This window comes from Apteryx rowi, unplaced genomic scaffold (genome assembly GCF_003343035.1).
Source record: "Apteryx rowi isolate R43461 unplaced genomic scaffold, aptRow1 scaffold_261, whole genome shotgun sequence".
NCBI lineage: Eukaryota > Metazoa > Chordata > Aves > Apterygiformes > Apterygidae > Apteryx > Apteryx rowi.
Window position 1 is genome coordinate 325,762 of NW_020448986.1, and position 20,517 is coordinate 346,278.

Sequence of the window (20,517 nt, forward strand, 5' to 3'; positions counted from 1 at the left end):
TTAAGGAAACTTTTCATTTCACCATCTATGTGGGATTTAGAGCCCAGGTTTGCAAGACAAAAATGAGGAAGAGCTGCTTTTCTTTATCAGGCCATAACATCAATAATGATGGAATTTGTCACTTAACACCCAAATTTTAAAAAGTAATCAATTAATTTAAAATGAAATGGTCTACAACAAGAGTTTGGGAGGTTAAAGGTCTATGATTCTTGAAAAAAAAAAGTTCTTTTAAAGCATAGTTCAAATCTACAGGCCTAACAGTGATTTGTACAGGTAGCAAAATGGCTATTCACTAAAACACTGTTGCATGCAAGCCAGCATTGCAAAATCAAGTTTGTTCTTGATCTGCAATCTGGAAATCTGGAAAATTATTTCAACTCTTGCAATTATTTCAGGATTAGTTGCTCAGTAATTAAAAAGTGAAAAGATAAGTTTTTATTCTTTTAGTAAAGAATTACAAGTCATAGGTAAATTAATTGAGTTACAGTTGAAGTTGTTAAAGCGATGAAGCCTGATCAGCTGGTCTTGTGACTGCATTCTCCAGAACATACAAACAAAGTGCAGTCAAGAGCCTTACAGGAATCTGATGCTGGCAATTTGTCAGCTGTGATATCTTCCGCTTGCAATTGCTAGATTTTAGCTGTGAGCACCTTCTATGGATTGCTAAACAACCTCAGCTATGTGTAAAGGTACCTGAAATAGTTTACTTTCTTGCCTGATGGGATTCATAATAATAACAGTGTTCTGCCTATTTTGTTAACTGAGGAACTAAAATGGACCTCTGTTGACAACTGCAACTACATTTCTTAATCTCTCTGGCTTGATTTTTTTATTTCTGCAGCAGTTTGCAGCTGTAGACATCTCTCAGGGAAAAGTCTGGAATGTATTTTCATTAATAGTCCAAATTTCCAAGTGCTTTTTTTAACTCATTACATCTGCATCCGTGCTAGCTTTGCATGTACAGTGCTGCTATTAAGTTTCATGAAAATAAGTAAAGCAACATGAAAGACATTCTCAAACATGAATGCTTAATCTTAAGTGTTTAGTCCTTTCTTTCATTATGTATGCTATTAATCTGTTAAACTGATTCACAACACTTGATGAAACCATAGCCTAACTAAGGTAATATAAATTCCACCCATAGCAGTTACATAGAGTGCAGAAATAGTTGTGTGGTCTAGTGCCTAACTTCTGTTCAAATTCAAAATTTTCATTTCATGCTTTTCAACACAAATTTTTTAAAGTTATTTTTCTGAAGGAATTCCAATGAAAGCAATTTTATAACACAAAATGATATTTTGCAACAAATAACGTCAGGGAGAAGTCATGAGTTTAAGCAAAGCAAACTGTAAAAAGCAAACCATGAAAACCCATGCTAAGTATGCAAAATTAACGTAGTAAATTATTTTAAATGTTTACTTTTTTCAAATTATTACATGTGAATATTTTAAAAGATAATCTCTTTCCTTATTCTTTTCTTTTTAACCCTCCACTGTTCTTTGTGTGAAAGTAGTTGGTCTGCCAACTCTATAGGGAATGTAACTTGGTGCTTGCAGTTTGCCGTTGCTGCCTTCGTTTATGTCACACAAAATGAGGTATTCAAATTGTTCTACTTTTTGCATGGCAGAGGCTTTGTTGTGAAGTTGGAATGGCTGCACAGGAATCTCTCCCCTTGTGTGAGGAATGTGACAAAAGAAAAACAGTGTCAGCTTTGGTCTCCCTCACGATTTTTAACATTGCCACTTTGATTGTCTGGCATGATATTAAAGTCAGCACAGCACAGGTTGGTGACGAGCAATGCAGTACCTCTTTAATTAGTTTGGGCAATACTTATTTAATCAGTTTTTCTGGCAGTCAGAAAATTATGGGTATGTTCCGAGTGGATATTCATTATAATTAGTGTGATTATGCCAGTCTCAAGGAGTCCTGCTAGGAATTCTGCTGAAATGCATTGGGACTATGAATAGTCCATATTAGCTTATCTATACATTTAGGCAACCTGTTGGTAAGTGAAAACATTGTGTTTGACCAGCATGGTATTCAAGAACTTGATTGTAATGTCTGGGCATAATACACAGGAGCAGACCAAAGCTGCTGTCACAGCATGCGAGTAGCTCAGTTTTCAGTGCAGGTCGATCCCTGTGCTCTCGTTGTCTCTCAACAGGGGAATGTATAAGGAAGAGTTCCGGACCCCCATTGCAGCAAAGAAGAAATGTCCTTATATTGTTTTCTACTCACAAGTACTCACCCTGTACATCTGCAAAACACTTCTGTGTCTGTCTTCACTCTTGTTCTGCGCAGTTTCTCAGGGTGTAGTAGATTTTGCAGTGGAACTTTCTTTTATAACTTATTTTAGCAATCTGGGGGGAAGACTTATCTAAATTCAGCTTTTTTCTTTGAAAGATTTTCTGAACACTCGTTCACTCCGTGGGTGTTCAAGCACTCTGGCATACAAAGTAGTTTTTAGATTTAGGAGTCCCTGTAGAAGCATACTTGCACTCTGCCCATCCAGATACATGCACATGCTGTGAATCAACAAAATCTACCCTGTGCCTTTATTTCCTCTTTAATGTTCATCTGAGTCAGAGCTTGTTCTTCATGAATTTGTTTGGATTGCAACACCACTAACCCAGTTCTCTTTTTTGACCATTTTCTTTTCTTGACTAGTTGGAAAGATATCACCTAAGCCTTCCAGGTTTAAGCTTTGTCCCTTTTGTTGGAGGACCAAAAAATAAGAAACAGTTTATTGGGAAAAAAAGCCCTTAAATCAATTAGTGATAGAGAACTGTGCACGGGATCTAAGGGAGGATCCTCCAAGAGATTGGCTACTAGAAGCCTGATCTCTCTCTTTCTCTCCCTATGACCACTACCTTCTGAAACCTCCTAAACCCACCATACAAAGACTTAGGCTGCCCCTGAAAGGTTACGGAGAAAAAAGAAATACTGATCAGGTGCATCTCTTCTATATCAACCCCAATCAGAAGCAACCGTAGTGACTGCTTTGGATAAATGGGACTACCCCAGAACTGGCTTCAAATGACACAGCTATTTCAGGAAAGCCCCTCCCCTTCTGTTAATACTCCACTGATTTAGAGAGGGGTATAGCAGATTCTAACAGACCACCCTGAGTCCCAAGGAGGCCTGACCAACATGTCCTCTGATTGGAGTTACAAAGACAAATTTAATGCTATATCTGGGAAACAGGATTTGGTTATTCCACCTATTTCTCAGCTGAAATCTTTAGTCATTTGTAGCTTGAGTCTCAAAAAGTGTCATCATAGGTACTGATAATCTTGAGAGAACCTCCTGCTGGTTTCCCAATCAATAGTACAAGAACTTCAATTCATTTGTAGCAACATGCAAACCGCTGTAGCCCACTTACCTCATATAGGTTCAGAATTGTTCAGTGCATGCCCTGGGGAAGTATTGGCTTTCTTCAGTGCTTCCAAGGCTAATGTTTGATCTTTGGCAGTATTTACTTATGTACCACTAAAATGCCAACCTGTGAATTGTCTTCATCCACCTCAAGGGCTTTGATTCTGCTTCCCCTAAGTCATCTCAATTTTAGGGTCTCAAGACCAAGAAACTCTTATTGTAAGTCCAGCAAGCTTGGTGGTTCAGCTTTTGTAGTTAGTCCTTCATCTATTCAGGACAGCATTATTTAAAAAATACCCAGAGGATCTAAGAGATTTCCCTTTCCTTTCCACCTTCTGTCATCCTTTGGCATCTTTCTTTAAAATTGCCTGAAATTACATTACAACTTGGTTTTGGATATAGGATAAGATCACCCATAGGTATTCAGTTTAGTTTTCTATTATACCCCATTGCCTCAGTGTACACTCCCTGTTACTTTTCAAGAACATTTTTCACAGGAGCCTGTTTTGGGTTGAGGAGCTTTACTTACAGTTTTTCACAGTGTGAACAACCAGTCACTCAAAGGAAGAAGGAAAGTTTCTTACCAGCAACTGTAGGTTCATTGATGTGTGCTGTCTTTGTGGATATTTATAACCCCCCCACTCTTACCTGTTGCCTCAATTACAAGTAAAAAATCTGTGTTCCGAGGTTGAGAGGATCTGAGGACATAGTGTGCCTTCTGATCCCTTATACTCTGTGAGTATAAACATAAGGGGGAATGAGACATCAGTGCATCCCTAGCGGAGGTGGTAAAACTAAAAAGTATCAGGTTCAAAAGTTTGGACATGTGCACTATAGAATAAATTTGCATATGTACAACATATCTTTGAGAACTTTCCATTACTAGTAATCAATCTTCCTTTAAATTTGGGCACCTAAATGATATTTCACCGTACCTGTTAATGTTACACAACATAGGCTTCAATTTTTTTTATTGTTTGGCATAGTACTAATATATTTAACTCTGTTGTGATTTTTCTGTAGTTTGCAAGATGAGAAAAGATTGCTGGAATGCGAATATGAAAGAATTCCAAAGCAGAGTGTAAGTATGAAACAGGAGAAAAGCCATTTTTTATGTCCTGTCAGCTAGTATATAAAAGTTAAAAAACCATATAGTTGAAAATATTTTCCCACTGTGTAGCTCTAGGGATTTTTAAAATCTAGAATACATAGAAAAATCAAGGTAGCTTTTATAGGAGAGACTATGTGATGTCATTGAGGTTTGATAACTCTAGAGCAAGCGCTGAATAATTGATTCAGAAAAGATCTGAATACTCTTCAGTTTTTCCAAGAAAATTTTTTACTATATTCAGCAAAGTTGTACTAAATGTAAAGTTAGCTGCAAGTCTTTGGTTTTGGGATGTGAATATGCAAAAGACATTTATAGTCAGAAGTCTTGATGAATGTGTGGTTTTGTTGGAAATAAAATTCTACTAATTATTGATAAAAGAAATACAGGGCTGGTAATAAATTATATTTCATATGTCATTGTAAAAAATGTTATGATCATTCAATGTGAATGAATAATATCCCATGCCTGCATAATGTAAAAGGGAAAATAATAACAATCTGATCTTTGACTTAATTTTGAAGGAAGCAGATAAGAAAATTAAACAACTGAGAGAAAATTGTGATGAACTCCACAAAGAAGCAATCCACAGGAAGGCAGAAATTAATGCAATGAAGGAAGACATTTTATCCAAGCAAAAGCTGATTTCAAAAAACAAGAAAGCAGTGGGGAAGCTCCTGGAGAAGCAGGCCAATTTAAAAGTAACATGCAAATGATAGCGTGTGTTTGTGTGTTTATGGGGGTATGTGTATTTGACCAAGGAAACAGTGAATATTCTGAATGTTGTTTGTCATTCCAAATCATTACATGGCATTACATTATATCGTAATCATTTTTCAATAAGCATGAAACATGCTGCTGTGCCATTTCCACTATTAGTCCTTTAGGAAATAATAATAATAGTAGCCATGATTCTGATAATAAATAACTTCTGTAATGGCATATTTGTTTTTTATGCTGTGTTACTCTAGGTTGCTCTAACTTATGCTCACATCCTAATTAATACAGGCTTGTCCTGAGAATTAAAAAAAACACATCCAGATCTTTGCCACTTTCCTTTCCACGGCATAGATAACTGTTAGACATATTAATAATATTCAACAATAACTTTTGTTCTGCAGACATAATGTTATGGTAATTATCATAATGATTAGTTATGAGAATAGCAGCTACAATTGTCTGGGACAAGCTCAAGTCATTTGAAAATACATTTCTTGTACGTTTCCCCAACAGTCCAATGTAAATATTATTTCTGTGACATTACATCAAATTTATAGGCTGTTAATCTAATATTTCTGATTTGTCACTAGGATGAGTTAGTTCAGATCATTGCTGTTCCTGTGCAACTTGGAAAAGAAACTGAGAAGATGAATCGCAAAAAAGTGTATGCTTTTAATAAATAATTACAAATACATATATATTACTTATATTTATACATTTGCTATAGAGACAGTTAAGTCGTTGATTAAAATTAGATCAGAATAAAAAAAGAAGTGTCTATAATCTACTTAAAATACATGCAACTTTACTGAAAAATATAGTATATGGAGGGAATCATTTTAAATTTAAGGACAGTAAAGAAAAATTTGGAACAAAGCTTAGTCAAAATTGGTAACCATCTTACTGTGCTCCATTAATATGCATCAGATCTGCCTAGTATGTTTTTAATGGATAATAATGTTAAATTATTATGTATACTGTGTAATCCAGCAATTAGCCCTTTTTATGGTTCCAGTCCTCAGTGACTGTGTATCAGCTTATCTCTGCTGGCCTCTGTGAAACTATAGCAGTTTTCAGAGCTGAAACTCAGTCTGGCCTGAATTAGATGAACATTCTCTCGTGATGCCTCTGTTAGCAATTACTTAGCCGGAGTTGGCTTATTAGAAGCTCCTGATAAGAATTCTTGTGTCTAATATATCAACTGGGAAAATGTAAGACAGTAGCCGACCTTTTCTTTCTCTGTGATGTGTAGCTGTGTTACCTCTCCTCTGAGGTGTGATATATGCTGCTTTCTGTATGTATAAAATGTAATTAATATTTTACTGTTTCAGCCAGGTCACTCTCAGATCCTGGCAGTAAAATTGCCATCCAAGATGAACACTACTTTTTGTACCTTTTTAGCACAGAGGATTACACTGAAGTTTTTGTGTCTCCTACTTACAGTCCCTATTTGTAATATAGTAACTGTTTGACTATGTTAAATTTTTCCATTTTAAAACTTGTATAACTATTTTCTTTCTTTCTCCTCAGTACTCTGTTTAATACATTACTATCATAAATATAAGTTTTTGATGAGTAATACAGAGACACAGTTGAAAAAGAGCAAAACATTGTGTAGATGGTTATTAATGGTATATTTAAATGAATTTTTCTACTTGTGTCACATCACAGAATCAACTAACCAGAGTTTCCAGTCTTGACAGTAATATTTGGAAGTGTTATAGTGGGAATGAGAACTCTGAGAAAGGTTTTGAATACAACTGTGTACCCCGTAATGTTGACAGAAATCAGATTACTAGAACTCTTTCAAATGCTGTCATGGCATTAAGCTGCTTTTTAGTCACATGGCCAGCTCCGACTGAATTGCTGAATTGTATTGGCATTTGAAGGTTTTCACTGTATGTACTCTGCTGTAGAACATATACAATAGATAACTGTACAGTTCAAATAGTTTTGCACGTCCATACAAACTGGCAAGCTATATTTTGTTATTTAGGTGTTCATGTGGAAATGTGAACCCCTGCTGTTTTGTTAACATATGTCCACAGAGGTGCAGAGAAGAAGAAAGAAGCCCTTAATGAGCAAATACAAGAGTTAAATGTTGCCCTTAAAACTATTGAAAAAAGGATTGAAGCAGTTTTGCAAGAAAAAGAAGATGTAATGAAGGAATTGGATGGAAGACGAGCTTTGCTAGAAAGCAAAGAACGAGAATTCCTAACTTTGACAAAGTTACAGGAAATTAGCAGAGAAAATGAATCAGCAGTCCTATCAGACAGGTTAGAATAGTAGACTTAAGCTATGCAGTAGGAGTGAACGCTTCTCTGTTCTGAAAGATCTAGATTTTTTTCTCATAATCTGTTGTACTGCCTATGTTCTCAAGTTTCACTCTGCAACCAGTGGGGACTGAAAAATATCTGGCTTGTTTTAGAGTTCAGAAATGGTTGTATGAATTACTGGAATCTAGGATCTGGCTTGAAGAACAACATCAAAAAGCATAAGAGTTTAATAAAATTCTGGGAGAGTGAATCTCTGGATTTTGCTCTAAAAGGGAATTGTTTAGAGGCTTTCTCTCTCCAGTGAAAATACACTTTCTTCTGTGTAATCCACAGAAAGTAACTTGAGCAGAAAAAAGAAGTCAGTATTCTGATTTTCAAATGAGGCTCATAGATTTCAGCACCCACATACCCCTGAATTTCAGTGGGGACTGGCCACTCATCTCTTCAGTATTCTCTTGAAATTATGGGCTTTTTTATACTTGGTAAAGTAAAACAAATTGGTAACTTGATTGCAAGCTGCGAATGATTCCTTCTTAACAAAAGAGATATAGTTGTAAACATGGCTACAGCAATAATTTTGCCTTTAAAGTTTTTTATTAAAGGATAGGTGTATTGCAAATCAAAATGTCTGAGTGAAGAAAACATGTAAATATTCCCTCATATTTTCTTCTTCTTTAAGTAATGATTTATCTTTTATAGAATTTTTAGCGTTGTTAAAACAGATTGTGAGACCTCATTGAAATCAGGAGGAATATTGTCATTGATTAAAGTTACCAGAATTTTACCTGGTAATTTTTAGGTAACTTCTGACAGTAGTTTATAAGTTTGTCTTACTGCTCAGCTATAATTATGCACAGCTCAAAGCACATAAAATGATCATGCCTGTTTGCGTGCCTCTGTTGATCAAGTTATCTATTTCTAAAATTCTCTGTATATCTATATAGAGAAGCTCTGGAAGTCTATTTAAATAAACGTGCCTTGGAGAAGGAAAAGCAGCATGATATTCTCATCCACAAGCAAAAACAGAAAGATAGAGAAATGAGGTGTTTAAAAAAGATGGAGTTACAACTGAAAATGGCTTATGATTCGTTGCATCAAATTAAGTCACAGCATAAAAGACTGAAATTAGAGGTCTGTATGAATACATTGATCACAATAGTTCTAAATTTCTGTATTGGAAAGCTGGTAGTAAAATCCTTTGACTGGTACTAAAAGAGCTGGAGGAGAAGACTCTTTTAAGTCTTATGAATGGAAAAGTGTCCAGAGTGTTGCTACACCTTGCAAAGAAAGCTTTAGCTAAGAATAGCTGTACAAAAACTACTGCATCAAGATATATTCAAGTTATTCTTAAGAAATGGATTTTAGGGTGGAAGCATCCTATCAAAAAGAGCTGGGAGATTAAATTGGCAGTGTGGGATTAGGGTCCTTATGCCTTCCTTTAAGGCACTGTAGGAATATAGTCATTTTATAAGGAGAGAAATAATATAGTGATTTGCCCATTGGCATAAAAAAAATTGTATCAGACAAATAGACTCAGGTATTGCCAGGATTCCAGGTCTTATTTTAGATGACAAAAAGATACATCTTTTTTAAATTTGCAGATTGCTTATCTATTACTATAAATCATTTATAATGTATTTAAGATTATTCCAGGAGACAGGAAACAAGCAGTATATAAAATTTGGTATTCAATGATACAATGTAATCCCCTGTGTTCTCTTCATACCCACTCATATTTCACTCTTCTGATTCCTCCCTGTACCAGTTTTTCTCCCACTGCTCTTTCCGTACTGTTTTTCTTCTGTTTTATTTGTGCCTTCTACTACACTGCTGTTAAAGGGCAGTCTCATTCTGCTGGTCTATTCCAAACCTTTCCTTGCTTTTCTCCTTTCAGTTCTTTCTTAAAAATTTACTTTGTCTAGGACTCCTTCATATCCTCTTCCTCCCATTACTGGCTACTGAACTCTCTGGTTTTTAACTTTTCTCCTACATTGGGTCCTTGCTTAGTCTAGGTTGTAAGACAGTCTTATAAAATTTATCTTGCTTAGTCAAGTAATTGTTTTTCACAGGAGAATAATTTGTTAATTATTAAAAGTGTAAGCTGTTGATGTTTCCTAACTTGATACAGTGTCATTGCAATTTTTCCTGGTCCTTCTAAGCAATGCAGTGCAGAAAATAAGTCTTATTTACATCACTGTAAATTTTTTTTAAAAATAACTTCATAATATTAAAAACCATTCATATGTAGCTGTGCTATTCATAAAATTCAAAATATTACTCAATAATATTTAATATTATTCCATGATACATTTTTTCACACTTCTTCCTATTTGAAAATGAAGTTGAAATTTCCTCCTGAATTCACATCTGTAATTAATCACCTGATAATATAAGCCCACCCAGGGAAAAAAAATCCTCTATATCTACCGAAAAAAGATTTTAGGCTGAATTTCCTGAAATATTGATTAATGGGCTGGCTCATATTCCAGATTTTGGTCTTAAAGCTCATACTGAATTTCAATCCAATATCAGGCAGGAGAATCTGGGAAAAGGGATTTGACTGATGTAAGCCAGGTTCACATTTATTCAGGGTGATTCCAGTTAACACTTCACAAGAATTAAATGCTAATATAAAAATGTGACTGCAGAAACAACAGGATATCAGTGTGTTTCCCCGAATTTCTCTTACTTTAAATCACGTGCTGCATGCAGAATGACTAGTTTGCAGAATAAGGAAATTACATGAACACTTCCTTCAAATGTGTTTTTCTTCTTAACAAGCTGTGAAAGGTCAGCGATTGCCAAACGCTGCCATTCTGTGTGAAAGAGAACTGGCCACTCTGTCTGCGGCGGCCCCAGGGCAGCAGCGCCCGTCCTTTCCGTGTACACACTTCTCTGCTCTCGATCCAACGCAAAGGCAGCCAAAAGTGCCGTGCCTAAGTTTAGCCTTGTTTTATGCCAACGAAAGTCCTTAATGGATTAAAGATGTTTATATGAGCTTTCTACTTTTAGACTCAAGAACTCGGTGGCATCTTGAGAATCACCCCTTGCAAATGTGGAGATGATATATTTACAGATGCTACAGCCCCTCACCCAGCAGGAGGGATAACTAATATGTGCTGCATAGTAATGCCATGTTTGCTCCCTCCACAAGAGTGAAAATAACTTGCTTAGAATAGGATTTACTGAACTTTTAGCAAATCTAGGTCAAACCAAAACAGCCTTAGAGTTAGCATCTAAAGCCAAAGTAACCCAAATTTTGACCTTTACTGTTTCCCTTTCCGTTAAGGTGAGGGAGTAACATCCAATTTTATATTATCAGAGAATCTGAAGTGAAAAATATTTCACAAGTGCAAAACATCTCATTATCTGTATTAAAGTTTAGTATTTTGAACTCTAACATCTGGTTATGATCTGAGAAGGACACTTCAGGGTTGAGTGGACTTTCTTTGTATAGCTTCCACATGTGGCATTTAATGTGTTTTTTTTCTCCACATGCATGAATTATACATTTGCAATGATAGACAGGAAATATATGCCTGCACAGTTAAGATAGTATATTTATTTATTGCTTATCTATAACAGTAAAGAATTTTCAAGTGAAGTTAGTCACTCTGAGGCCAACAGAATGTTTTGTCCTACAAGTTATATCACAGAAGTATTTTTACAGGGATTATTGAGATATATTCTGATTTGAAAGTAGTTTCTAACATGTTTTCTTCCCCACAGTTAATTTTAATATCTGACTGAATAAATGACTTTTCCCATAACGAAAAGAAGTAGTTCATAACTGGTTCTGTTGTTTCTTTTGACTGTCTCAAGGCTAAGGAGGAAACAGTAAAATCTTATTTTAATAACTCTAAGTAAAAAATATGACATCAAATCCACACAGATGTGAAACACTAACCTACTAAAGTCAGTGGTAAATCTATTTTTTTTTCTTTCAGTAAGATCAGAATTTCACTCAGAAAATCATCTGTGAATTTGGAAGCTGACATCTTCACTTAGTTGCTTTTTGTAATTTATTATAATTTAGTTGCAGAAAAACACTTGTAAATTCAGTACTTACTGAAACTGGCCTTTGAAATTTAGGGTTTATAGTTAAATTCTTATAAGAAATACTTGAGAAACTTTCATGTATTGCTGAGGAACTCTACTCAATGACCAAGAACTCTTAGGAAGTCTTAGGTATTGTAGCAAGACAGAAGGAATTCCTTTCTTAGTGTATCTAACCACTTGAAAAAGATTGTCTGCATTTTACATTTTTCGTATATTTCACTTGCATCATTCATGTGCCTAACATTTTTGTAGGCAGAAACTATCCCTAAAAACAACGCACCATTATTAGAAAGAAGACGAGAACTACAGAAGGAAATTGAAATGAAGAAGAAAAGTTTAGCTGAACAGGTGATGCATTCTGCTTTCTCTTTTTTTCCTGTAACAGCTGGTTTTCAAACTTGAGAATAAAAGAACTGTTTGTAGAAGAATTGCCAAGAGTTTCTAGCTGCATCTTTCTGGTGAGAAAACATGCAAAAGTTTTTGCTCAGTTTTAAAAGTTACTTGTTTGTCATATTTGAAAAACATTTTTCAGTGTAATTGGTCATATATTGGAAGGTAGAAAGCAAATATCTTTCCTAGTTTATGTTTTTCTGGCCATCATAAACTGCATTACAATTAGAAATGTGATGGGTTTCTTTGGATGTGGCACAGTATTTGTTGAAACAAAGACAAATCAGCATTTCCACATTATAATTTTTCATCTTCAAAGTTTTGTCCTTTGTATATGCCTGTCTACACACTGTCAAATACGCTGCAGAAATGCAAGTGTCTTGATTATTCATACTTGACACTATACGATTGACTTCATAAGTTGAAGATAGTGGTTATACTATACCTTCTTCTTATCTTCATATCCATTTTCTTTTTGTTCTGTCTTTGAATTCATTAGATTTATTGGGTGGGACTCAGCTTGTGTTTTAACACATAGACATTAGACATCTACAGTCACTGTTTGTGTATGGGATATGTATCTAATCTGCCACGACAGTCAATAACAATCTAGTCATACAGTCAGTGGAGCCTGGAGAGCCTCATGCTGAAGAGCTTAGCCTATGCTGGGTAGAGCAAATAGCTCCTTAGAGATCACTGACTGTATTGACTAAATCCCCAGCAACTCTAATAGATGTTTAGACAGTTTGCTCAGTTTAGACATCTAAATTTGGCGTCTTAATGTGAAAGCTCAGTGCCTCCCCCTCGTGTACGATGGGCATGTAAGACCTGAGAGTAAGATTATTCAAAGATTATAAGGCCAGAAGGAACCATTCTGGTCATTTAGCCTGACCTCCAATATAACACATATCACAGGAGTGCCCTGAATTAACTCTTCTTTGAACTACAGCGTATCTTTTAGAAAAATCCAATCTTGATTTAAAAATTGCCATTGGGGGAGAGTCAACCACAGTTTCTGGTAAGTTGTTTCAATGGTTAATCCATGTAAAACAATGTGTGGGGTTTTTATTGTCTGAATTCGTCTAGCTTTAGCTTTCAGCTGTTGGATCTTGTTATATTTTTGACTACTGAATTGTGAAGTTTGTTATCAAACTTCTGTTCACTATATGGTTACAAAAACTCTGATCCAGTTATCCCTTAATCTTGATTTAAAGAAACAAAGCTCTTGGAGGTTCTTATTTTAAAACATGTTTTCAAACTTTTCTAGTGCGGATTGCTGTGTACTCTGATTTTGTTACTTTTATATTCAATAGCTGAAAGACTTGCTAGACCATGGAACAGAAATGTTTCTAGGTGATAAAATATTTTGGCATATTATTTTAGGGATCATGCATGGTGTTTCAGCTGGTATTTTTAAGGCAATATTTTTATTTATTTTTTAAAATCCATGTAGACTGTATGGATGTGTACTTTGCAGATAAACACAAAGTATTTCAAACTCTGTGTTTGCCAACACTGATGCAGCAATGCATAAGGAATTGAATTTGATTTTCATTTAGAAAATGATATCAAGTATGGATACCCACATGTTAGAAGAATGTATTGCTGAAGAAGGCCGGCTTTTCAAAGAACAGGAACAATGCAGAGATGAGTTATCCAGACTTGCACGTCTGACTTGGCTCAAACTTGAAGAGAGGGAACAGAAATCTAAGGATGTTCGGAAAGCCGAGGTAAAAAATTATCTCAGATAACTGGAATACTGTTCTAAAGTAAGAACTGGAGAAATTAAATTACTAATGAGGGAAGCCTTACAGGAGAAGACTCTCTCATTTCCCACTTTACTTCGGAGTTCCATCACAACATATAGAGCTCATATAATACTGTATTGTTGTATTGGCAATTTATGATGCAGTGCAATATTATATTAAAATATCATCATGCCACAATGAAATAAAATATTTCAAAGGATATTTTCTTTCAAGCCCACAAAATAAAATGAACAATTTTGAAAGAAAGAGACAGAAAAGGAGATAACCTCAGCTGAGATTCTCTGAAGTACAGCAATGATGTGTTTTATTTTACAAATATATGAACGTTGGAAGATGAGTAGAACTGCTACTCATTCCAAGAAGAGGCACAAATCTTTATTTTGCTGATTCATTTCAGGCTGTCAGTCCTGGTACTCATTTGAAGAAAGAGGGAAAGAAAATATTTCCTACTAACTGGTCACTGGGTTTGCTGGTATTCTAATATCTGCAATTTACTGGTATTATAACATCACATATGTGCCATGGCATTCCACAGTTTATATAAATACCAGATTTGTATCTGTGAACAAACTATTTACTCTCCCACAACTGTTTTTCTGTATTCTAATAAATTAGACAAGCTACCCGTCTGACACTTTGGGAATCTTTGACAATGTATAAAAATAGAGTAAACAAACATTTCAGGCTTTGCAGCTTCAATAAAAATAAGTCCATAGATAGATCAAAAAGCATAAATAATTCAAATTAATTAACAAACATACATGCCAAGTGTTGTAACTCAAGAGCCACCAGCTTGTTCTAATACCAATCTCCTCCTGAGAGGAGGAAGGGAGAAAAGGCCTGTCCATTGCTGGTTACAACATGGGACTACCAAGGACTGAAAACACAGGGGTACATGTAAATGCACCATTCTACTCAATCATCAGTGAGTGCTTAAGAGCTAGAAAAGAGTAAAGAAGAAATCTTACTTGAAAGAAAGTATTTCTTAAGCACCAGAAATTCAAGGTACAATTTCAGTGGTGGATATACCAAATAATTATACTGCGATGGAACTGAGAGGCTGATTAATAGAAGCAGCAGAACTCCAGATAGAAGGGACTGAGCATTTTAAGATGCAGCATCAAATTGTTAACTGTATTGTTAGCAGTCATTGCTGGCTTAATAAATGTAGAAAAATTGTGTTCTCTAGTGTTGTTACCAAAATTTTCTCCTTCATATTTCATGCTCATTCTTTCACTAATATTCTAAACAGTAAAAGCATTTTGTTATAATTAGAGTAAGTTTTTAGAATAATCTCATCTCACTGTTTCTTCCTCATCTAAGAGGAATGGCTGTCTGTGTCATTTCTTTGAAGATCTTTTGAAATGTCTAAAATGGTTATTTAATTCTATTTAAATTTCAGATAAGACTCCGAAATATTATTACAGAAATAAAAAGAAAGGATCTTGAAATAAGAGAGCACAAAAAGAGGAGAAGAGAAGTTCAAAAACAGTAAGAAAATAACAATAACATATTAGATGAAATAACACTTTTTAAGGCAATTTTTATCTAAATGATGTATGCATAAAATCATAATAATTATTTCCTTCACACTTTCATTTTTTCAGACTCCAAGGATTTGCTAAAATGTATGATGTTATCCGAAATGAAAAGAATAAATGTGTAAATTTGGTGCATGCTGCTCAGCAGAAAACAACTGAGATTAAAGACAGGGTAAAATTGCTAGCAAATGAGATAGAAAATTTAAGGAACACTGCTATAATCAGGGAAAGGTGAGTTTTAAAGTAAACTGTAGATCACAATTATAGAGATGTAAGATCAGAAGGAGTCTTAAGAGATCACTAGTTCAACTTCAAATATGAGTAGTCTGACTGTATCATCCTTGATAGTTATTTATTATCCTGATTTTTAAAACTTGATCCAAACAAATAAATTTTGCAACACCCTTATATAATCTGTTAGAATTTCTTACAATTGAAAACTAGCTTGGGCATCCCTGCATAGCACTGAAATGTTTTTGAAGATTGTCTTGTTACTCTCTCACTTTCCTATCCTTAGACGGGAGAAACTCTCATTGTATTTCCTTTGCGTCACAGTTCTTGAGCTTTTTATCTGAGTTAACAGGCTGTTACATGTGATGTGAACAACACTGTTGCACTCCTACTTGCTTATCCTTCAGCAAAAAGAGACCCAATACCTATTCGATTCCACAACAGGCTGCTGCATGGTACTATTAAATGAGTCACTAGCTAATAATGAGGCTGCCTAATTATTAAATTAGAACAAACTGAGTTTCTTGGTTCAACCTCAAATTGAAGTTTATGGAATATATATCTCGGATCAAACAAAATATGGTTTCAGTTTCTAGGCAATTTCAATCAAAGCAAAAGGTTAAATTCCTGACAAAGAAGACGAGGAGGAACAGTTGGTGCATATGACTGTATATTTTCCTAGACCATTATTTAGTGCAGATGTCTTTTTGCGGGCATCCTAGTGAAGATCTGCTTGGTACAACTGGACAATATAGGTAGAATGGCAATTGCTCTGAAATTGGTAGTTTGGAAAGTAGGATAGCTGAACTGACATGTCTGTGAATAGTTAATTGTGTATACAAAACAGCGCAGTGAAAACTCAGTTTACAAATAATTTGGTTTGCCAAAAACTTGGTTTTCTGGTGCCAAAAAATTGCACAACCAGACTCAAGAATGCATTTGGGATATATACACCCAGAGTGTACTGTGAAACCCTGTGGAGCTTGATTCTGAAGTCATGCTGGAGCTAGCTAGAAGAGGAGTAGACCTTCACTGATTTACATGATTTTGTTGAGTTGCACAAGCTGACGTTCTGTCCTAAAATTTTTGAAGCCTTCTCAATCAATTTCTGGTGAAAGGAGAAGAAAAAAGATTAAAAAGACAAATATATATTGTCTAGATATCAGAGATATCCAATTATTGCAGATGACCCTATCCCAGTACAGATCCAACAGACATTTTGATCTCTGCAAACCTGGATTTAAAACTAGCTAAAACTGAATTATCAGTAATTCTACTGCCTGTGGAAAATAGGTGTAATCTGAGTAATACAGTTTAGTATCAATGACTTAACTGCAGCCTGCCCAGTTTGGAGGACAAACAGAGTATCAGTCCAAACAAGATAAAGGTTTTTCATAAAATATTTCATAACATTTTGCATTTCTGTAGTACTGTCATTCTTTCAGGGAAACTTGCTTTACGAAAGGTTAATTCAATTCAGTAATACCCTGTGCAACGGGAAAGTGCTCGTATCCCTATACGCGCAGGGTGAAAGGAACCAGTAAGAAGCTCACTGCTTTGAACAGAATGATTCAACAATTTAATGAAAGAACCAAGGACAGGAGGCTGGATATTTCACCTGTAGTTCTCTATTTTAACAGGAGACCGTGCTTCCTCTTTCACTCTCTCTTTTGTATGTTGAGATGAATATCTTCCCCATATAGATAAAGGAGGGTCTTGATCAAGAAGTGGTACTTACCACAGATTAAATGAAGTAATTCTGAATTCCATGTTGTTAGCAAATGAATGATACATGTGGCAACAAAAAAATAATTATTTTGATTATTTAAGTAACAATTTTTTTAAGTGAAGGACCATCATCTAGATACTAGCATGGATACTTTTATGGATCTATAATGTGATTTTGCCACTCATCTTTTTGCTGTGTTTTTTTTTTTCATCTGTAAAGCAGGGAGATTGATGATTTCCATTCTCATGAGAATGTGGTGATATGTTTGTTGTTTATAAATAATAAACATGGAGTCCTTTGAATTATAACCATGATATTATTTAAATATTGCTGCTTAAATAAAGAAAAGGGTAGGATTTCTGCACATTAAGAATTCGCCTCACAGTTTATCCTGCTACTCTTGAACTGTATTTCTTATGGCCCTTTGGGGTAGCCAGTTAAGAAGAAAAGAGCTGTAGTGCAGTGCTCTGTTTATAGCATTTTCCTTGGGCCCTAATCCAGTTCTATTCAAGTTGGAAAAAGCTTGCATGGACAAGCTGTTCCCAGAGAGTGTTTCTACCTCTTTTAATACTTCTGTGAAGCATTAGAGTGGCCTAGAAGAGCCTTTGTGTATTTGAGGAATTAGTTTAAGCTCTGCTATATTTATTAAATTGTAAGGACTAAAAACTCTCCTACTTTTCTCTTCTGTTAAAGAAAACTGCAGAGACGCCGCCTGAAGAATGCAAATAATGTAGCAATTAAAGACAGTCTCAAAAAAGATTATTGCAAAATTGTACAAATCATGCATGAGATGAAAGAAAAGAAAGAGGAACGGTTGCTGAATCTTGACAGACTTACAAATATGATCACCAGTATTGAAGAAGAAATTGTACAGCTACGCAAAAAATATGACAGGGCTATTCAGCAACAAAACGAAAGGTATAAATATAAAATTGATGTAATATGTTTAATTTTGAAATAGCCCTGAACAGGCCCACCATAAGTCGCATATGCTTTGGCTTGTATTCATGAATCAACAGTATTTTTCAAATTATGATCACTTTTAATTAGGAATACTAGAAGGCTGCCTCACTCTCATATCTCACTAAACAGCCTGCCTCACTGCAGTTGTCAGTGGTGCGTTGCATTTTAGAGATGTTTGCTGTTTCTGGTGATGCTATTCATTCTTCAGAATTATCACCCAAAACAACGGCAGCTTGTCTGTTGAATGCCTCAAGAGCTGGTAGCCTCCTCTTCTGTTTGTGCTTTGTGCACAGATATGGTACAAAAATGCAGGAGATGTAAAGCTACGCATTTTTTAAATGAATACTACGGAAGGTCAGAAAAACTTTACAAATGATATGAGAACCCGAAGTAACCTTTGCAATTTTGTGTTCTTTAATTTTCAGAATTTGAGTATTTTGTTACCTATTCATGATTTTACCTGTTTACATAATATTAAAATAGTATTTGTGAAATCTTTGTACATTTTCCCAGGTTATTACTGCCTTTCAGGTTTGCCTGTTATATTCTTGATTGGATTACACTGAATATTAGTCAAACAATTTAAAATTTTACCTTTCCATTTTGGGCTTATTGCAGTGGTATTTTGCTCAAAACTAGAGAAGAAGAAGTATGCATTTTATATGATAAAATAAATTTGCAAGAGATGATGTGTAGAAATGGAGACATTGAGATGCAAGTCATGGATGAAAAAATCAGATTTCTGAAGATGAAAGTAGCTGAGAAAAAGAGACAAATTGAATTGTGTTTCAAAATGCTACCAATGAAGAGTGCCCTTGATGGAGATTTGGTGGTACTTCAGATACAGGTTAGTGGAAAAAGAGAGCCCTATTTTATTGGCAAAAAAATTACTGCTTGTACAACATGGCTTATTAATACAGAAAATTTGCTAATATACCAGTCCAGCAAAGCACTGAGGCATGTTTGTAAATTTAAATATATGAGTTTCTGTGCTTATGTGTAATTGACTCATACACTTTGGTATGCACATACCAACCCCTTCTTTGGCATGCAATCTAAGCTAACCCCCCCCCCCCCCAGCTTTAAATGTCAGTACGACTGAAATGGAGAATGAGAGTCATGAGGAAAAATGGGAATTTAGATGAAATTTGTTAAAACCGTACTGATGGGGGTAGATGGAGAGGGGGAGGGGGATACTTAACTCTTCAAATTTCTAAAATAATAACTCAATTCACACTTGACCCTGAACCTACTCTGGAAACTCTGCTGCCTACAATGATATAATCCACATACATTTTCTTCCACACAAAAACAGTGAAAGTTTTAGTTCTAGTTACAACATGACATTAAGCAATTAACAAACTGCAGTGTTCATCACTGTTTTGGACATTCTTTCCTTGCTTTCTGAAATGGCTCATTTACTTTTGACCTTATCTCCAGATGGTAATTTTTTCCATACATACTCTGTTAGTGTCGGCACAGAATCGTAATATATGGGGTACCATTGCTATTAGTAAGTGCATAGATGGGAGCTGTGACTCACTGTAAGATAGTGCTTGCACTCTTCTGTTACTTCTGGTCTTTTGCAGAAATTGTATGCTCTGCTAAAAGAATAAAATTTTGTATAGTATCTTATGCAAATTGTACCCCAAAGAATTTTATAGTGTAATTACAGATTTAAATGATGAAGAGAGGGAGTGTGAAAATATGGTGATAGACTAAAGGACCAAGAGATGTTTTTCAGATAAGATTTAGAATGAGACTGAGAGTCACTGAGACTAATGCAGTAACAAACTTCAGATGATTTTTTTGAACTGAGATAGGCAATTGTGAAACTTTGGGTTTTCTCCTCATGCAGATTTTTTAAGCTTCCTGAAACCTTCTCCTTTGTGATGATGGTTCATGTGAAGCATGAAGTCACAGTTAAAGAGAGGCCAGTGTTACAGGTTCTTGTAGTCTTTTTGTAATATCAACATAACATTAAAAAATAGGAAAATACAGACTACTGTGATATTAAAGATGGAGGACTCTCAAGAAATGTTCTCAAGTCAGAGATTTTTTCAGTGACCAATGCAAATAATCAGTTATCAGCATTTTAAATATACCCTGATACTGTTGTTACTGAATGCTAGGTGATTCAAACTGGACATTAGTCCAACCATCTCCTTATGGCTCAGCTGTTCTGGCATTAATATCCCTCCTCTCAATGGCAATAGCCATTATATCTCTGGAGACACAGTTTCAATCCATTTGTCTTTATCTCCATGATTTAAATACAAGCCATAAGCCTGGATCTCTGAATCTGAATTCTGGTGTTGGTTTCCAAATTCAAATTTCTAATTCCTGTCCCGATTAC

General features: G+C 35.2%; 1 protein-coding gene across 1 annotated transcript in view; it reads left to right on the plus strand.

Annotated features, from left to right (window-relative positions):
- The window catches only part of CCDC146 (coiled-coil domain containing 146), a 91,137-nt gene that overhangs the window by 57,370 nt on the left and 13,250 nt on the right, over positions 1-20,517 (plus strand). The window contains exons 5-15 of the mRNA XM_026067738.1: positions 4,399-4,456; positions 5,008-5,184; positions 5,794-5,867; positions 7,252-7,479; positions 8,424-8,610; positions 11,791-11,886; positions 13,488-13,658; positions 15,100-15,188; positions 15,305-15,469; positions 17,892-18,116; positions 18,780-19,008. Of these exons, the coding sequence (XP_025923523.1) occupies positions 4,399-4,456; positions 5,008-5,184; positions 5,794-5,867; positions 7,252-7,479; positions 8,424-8,610; positions 11,791-11,886; positions 13,488-13,658; positions 15,100-15,188; positions 15,305-15,469; positions 17,892-18,116; positions 18,780-19,008 (1,699 nt within the window). The remainder of the gene's footprint in view (positions 1-4,398; positions 4,457-5,007; positions 5,185-5,793; positions 5,868-7,251; positions 7,480-8,423; positions 8,611-11,790; positions 11,887-13,487; positions 13,659-15,099; positions 15,189-15,304; positions 15,470-17,891; positions 18,117-18,779; positions 19,009-20,517) is intronic.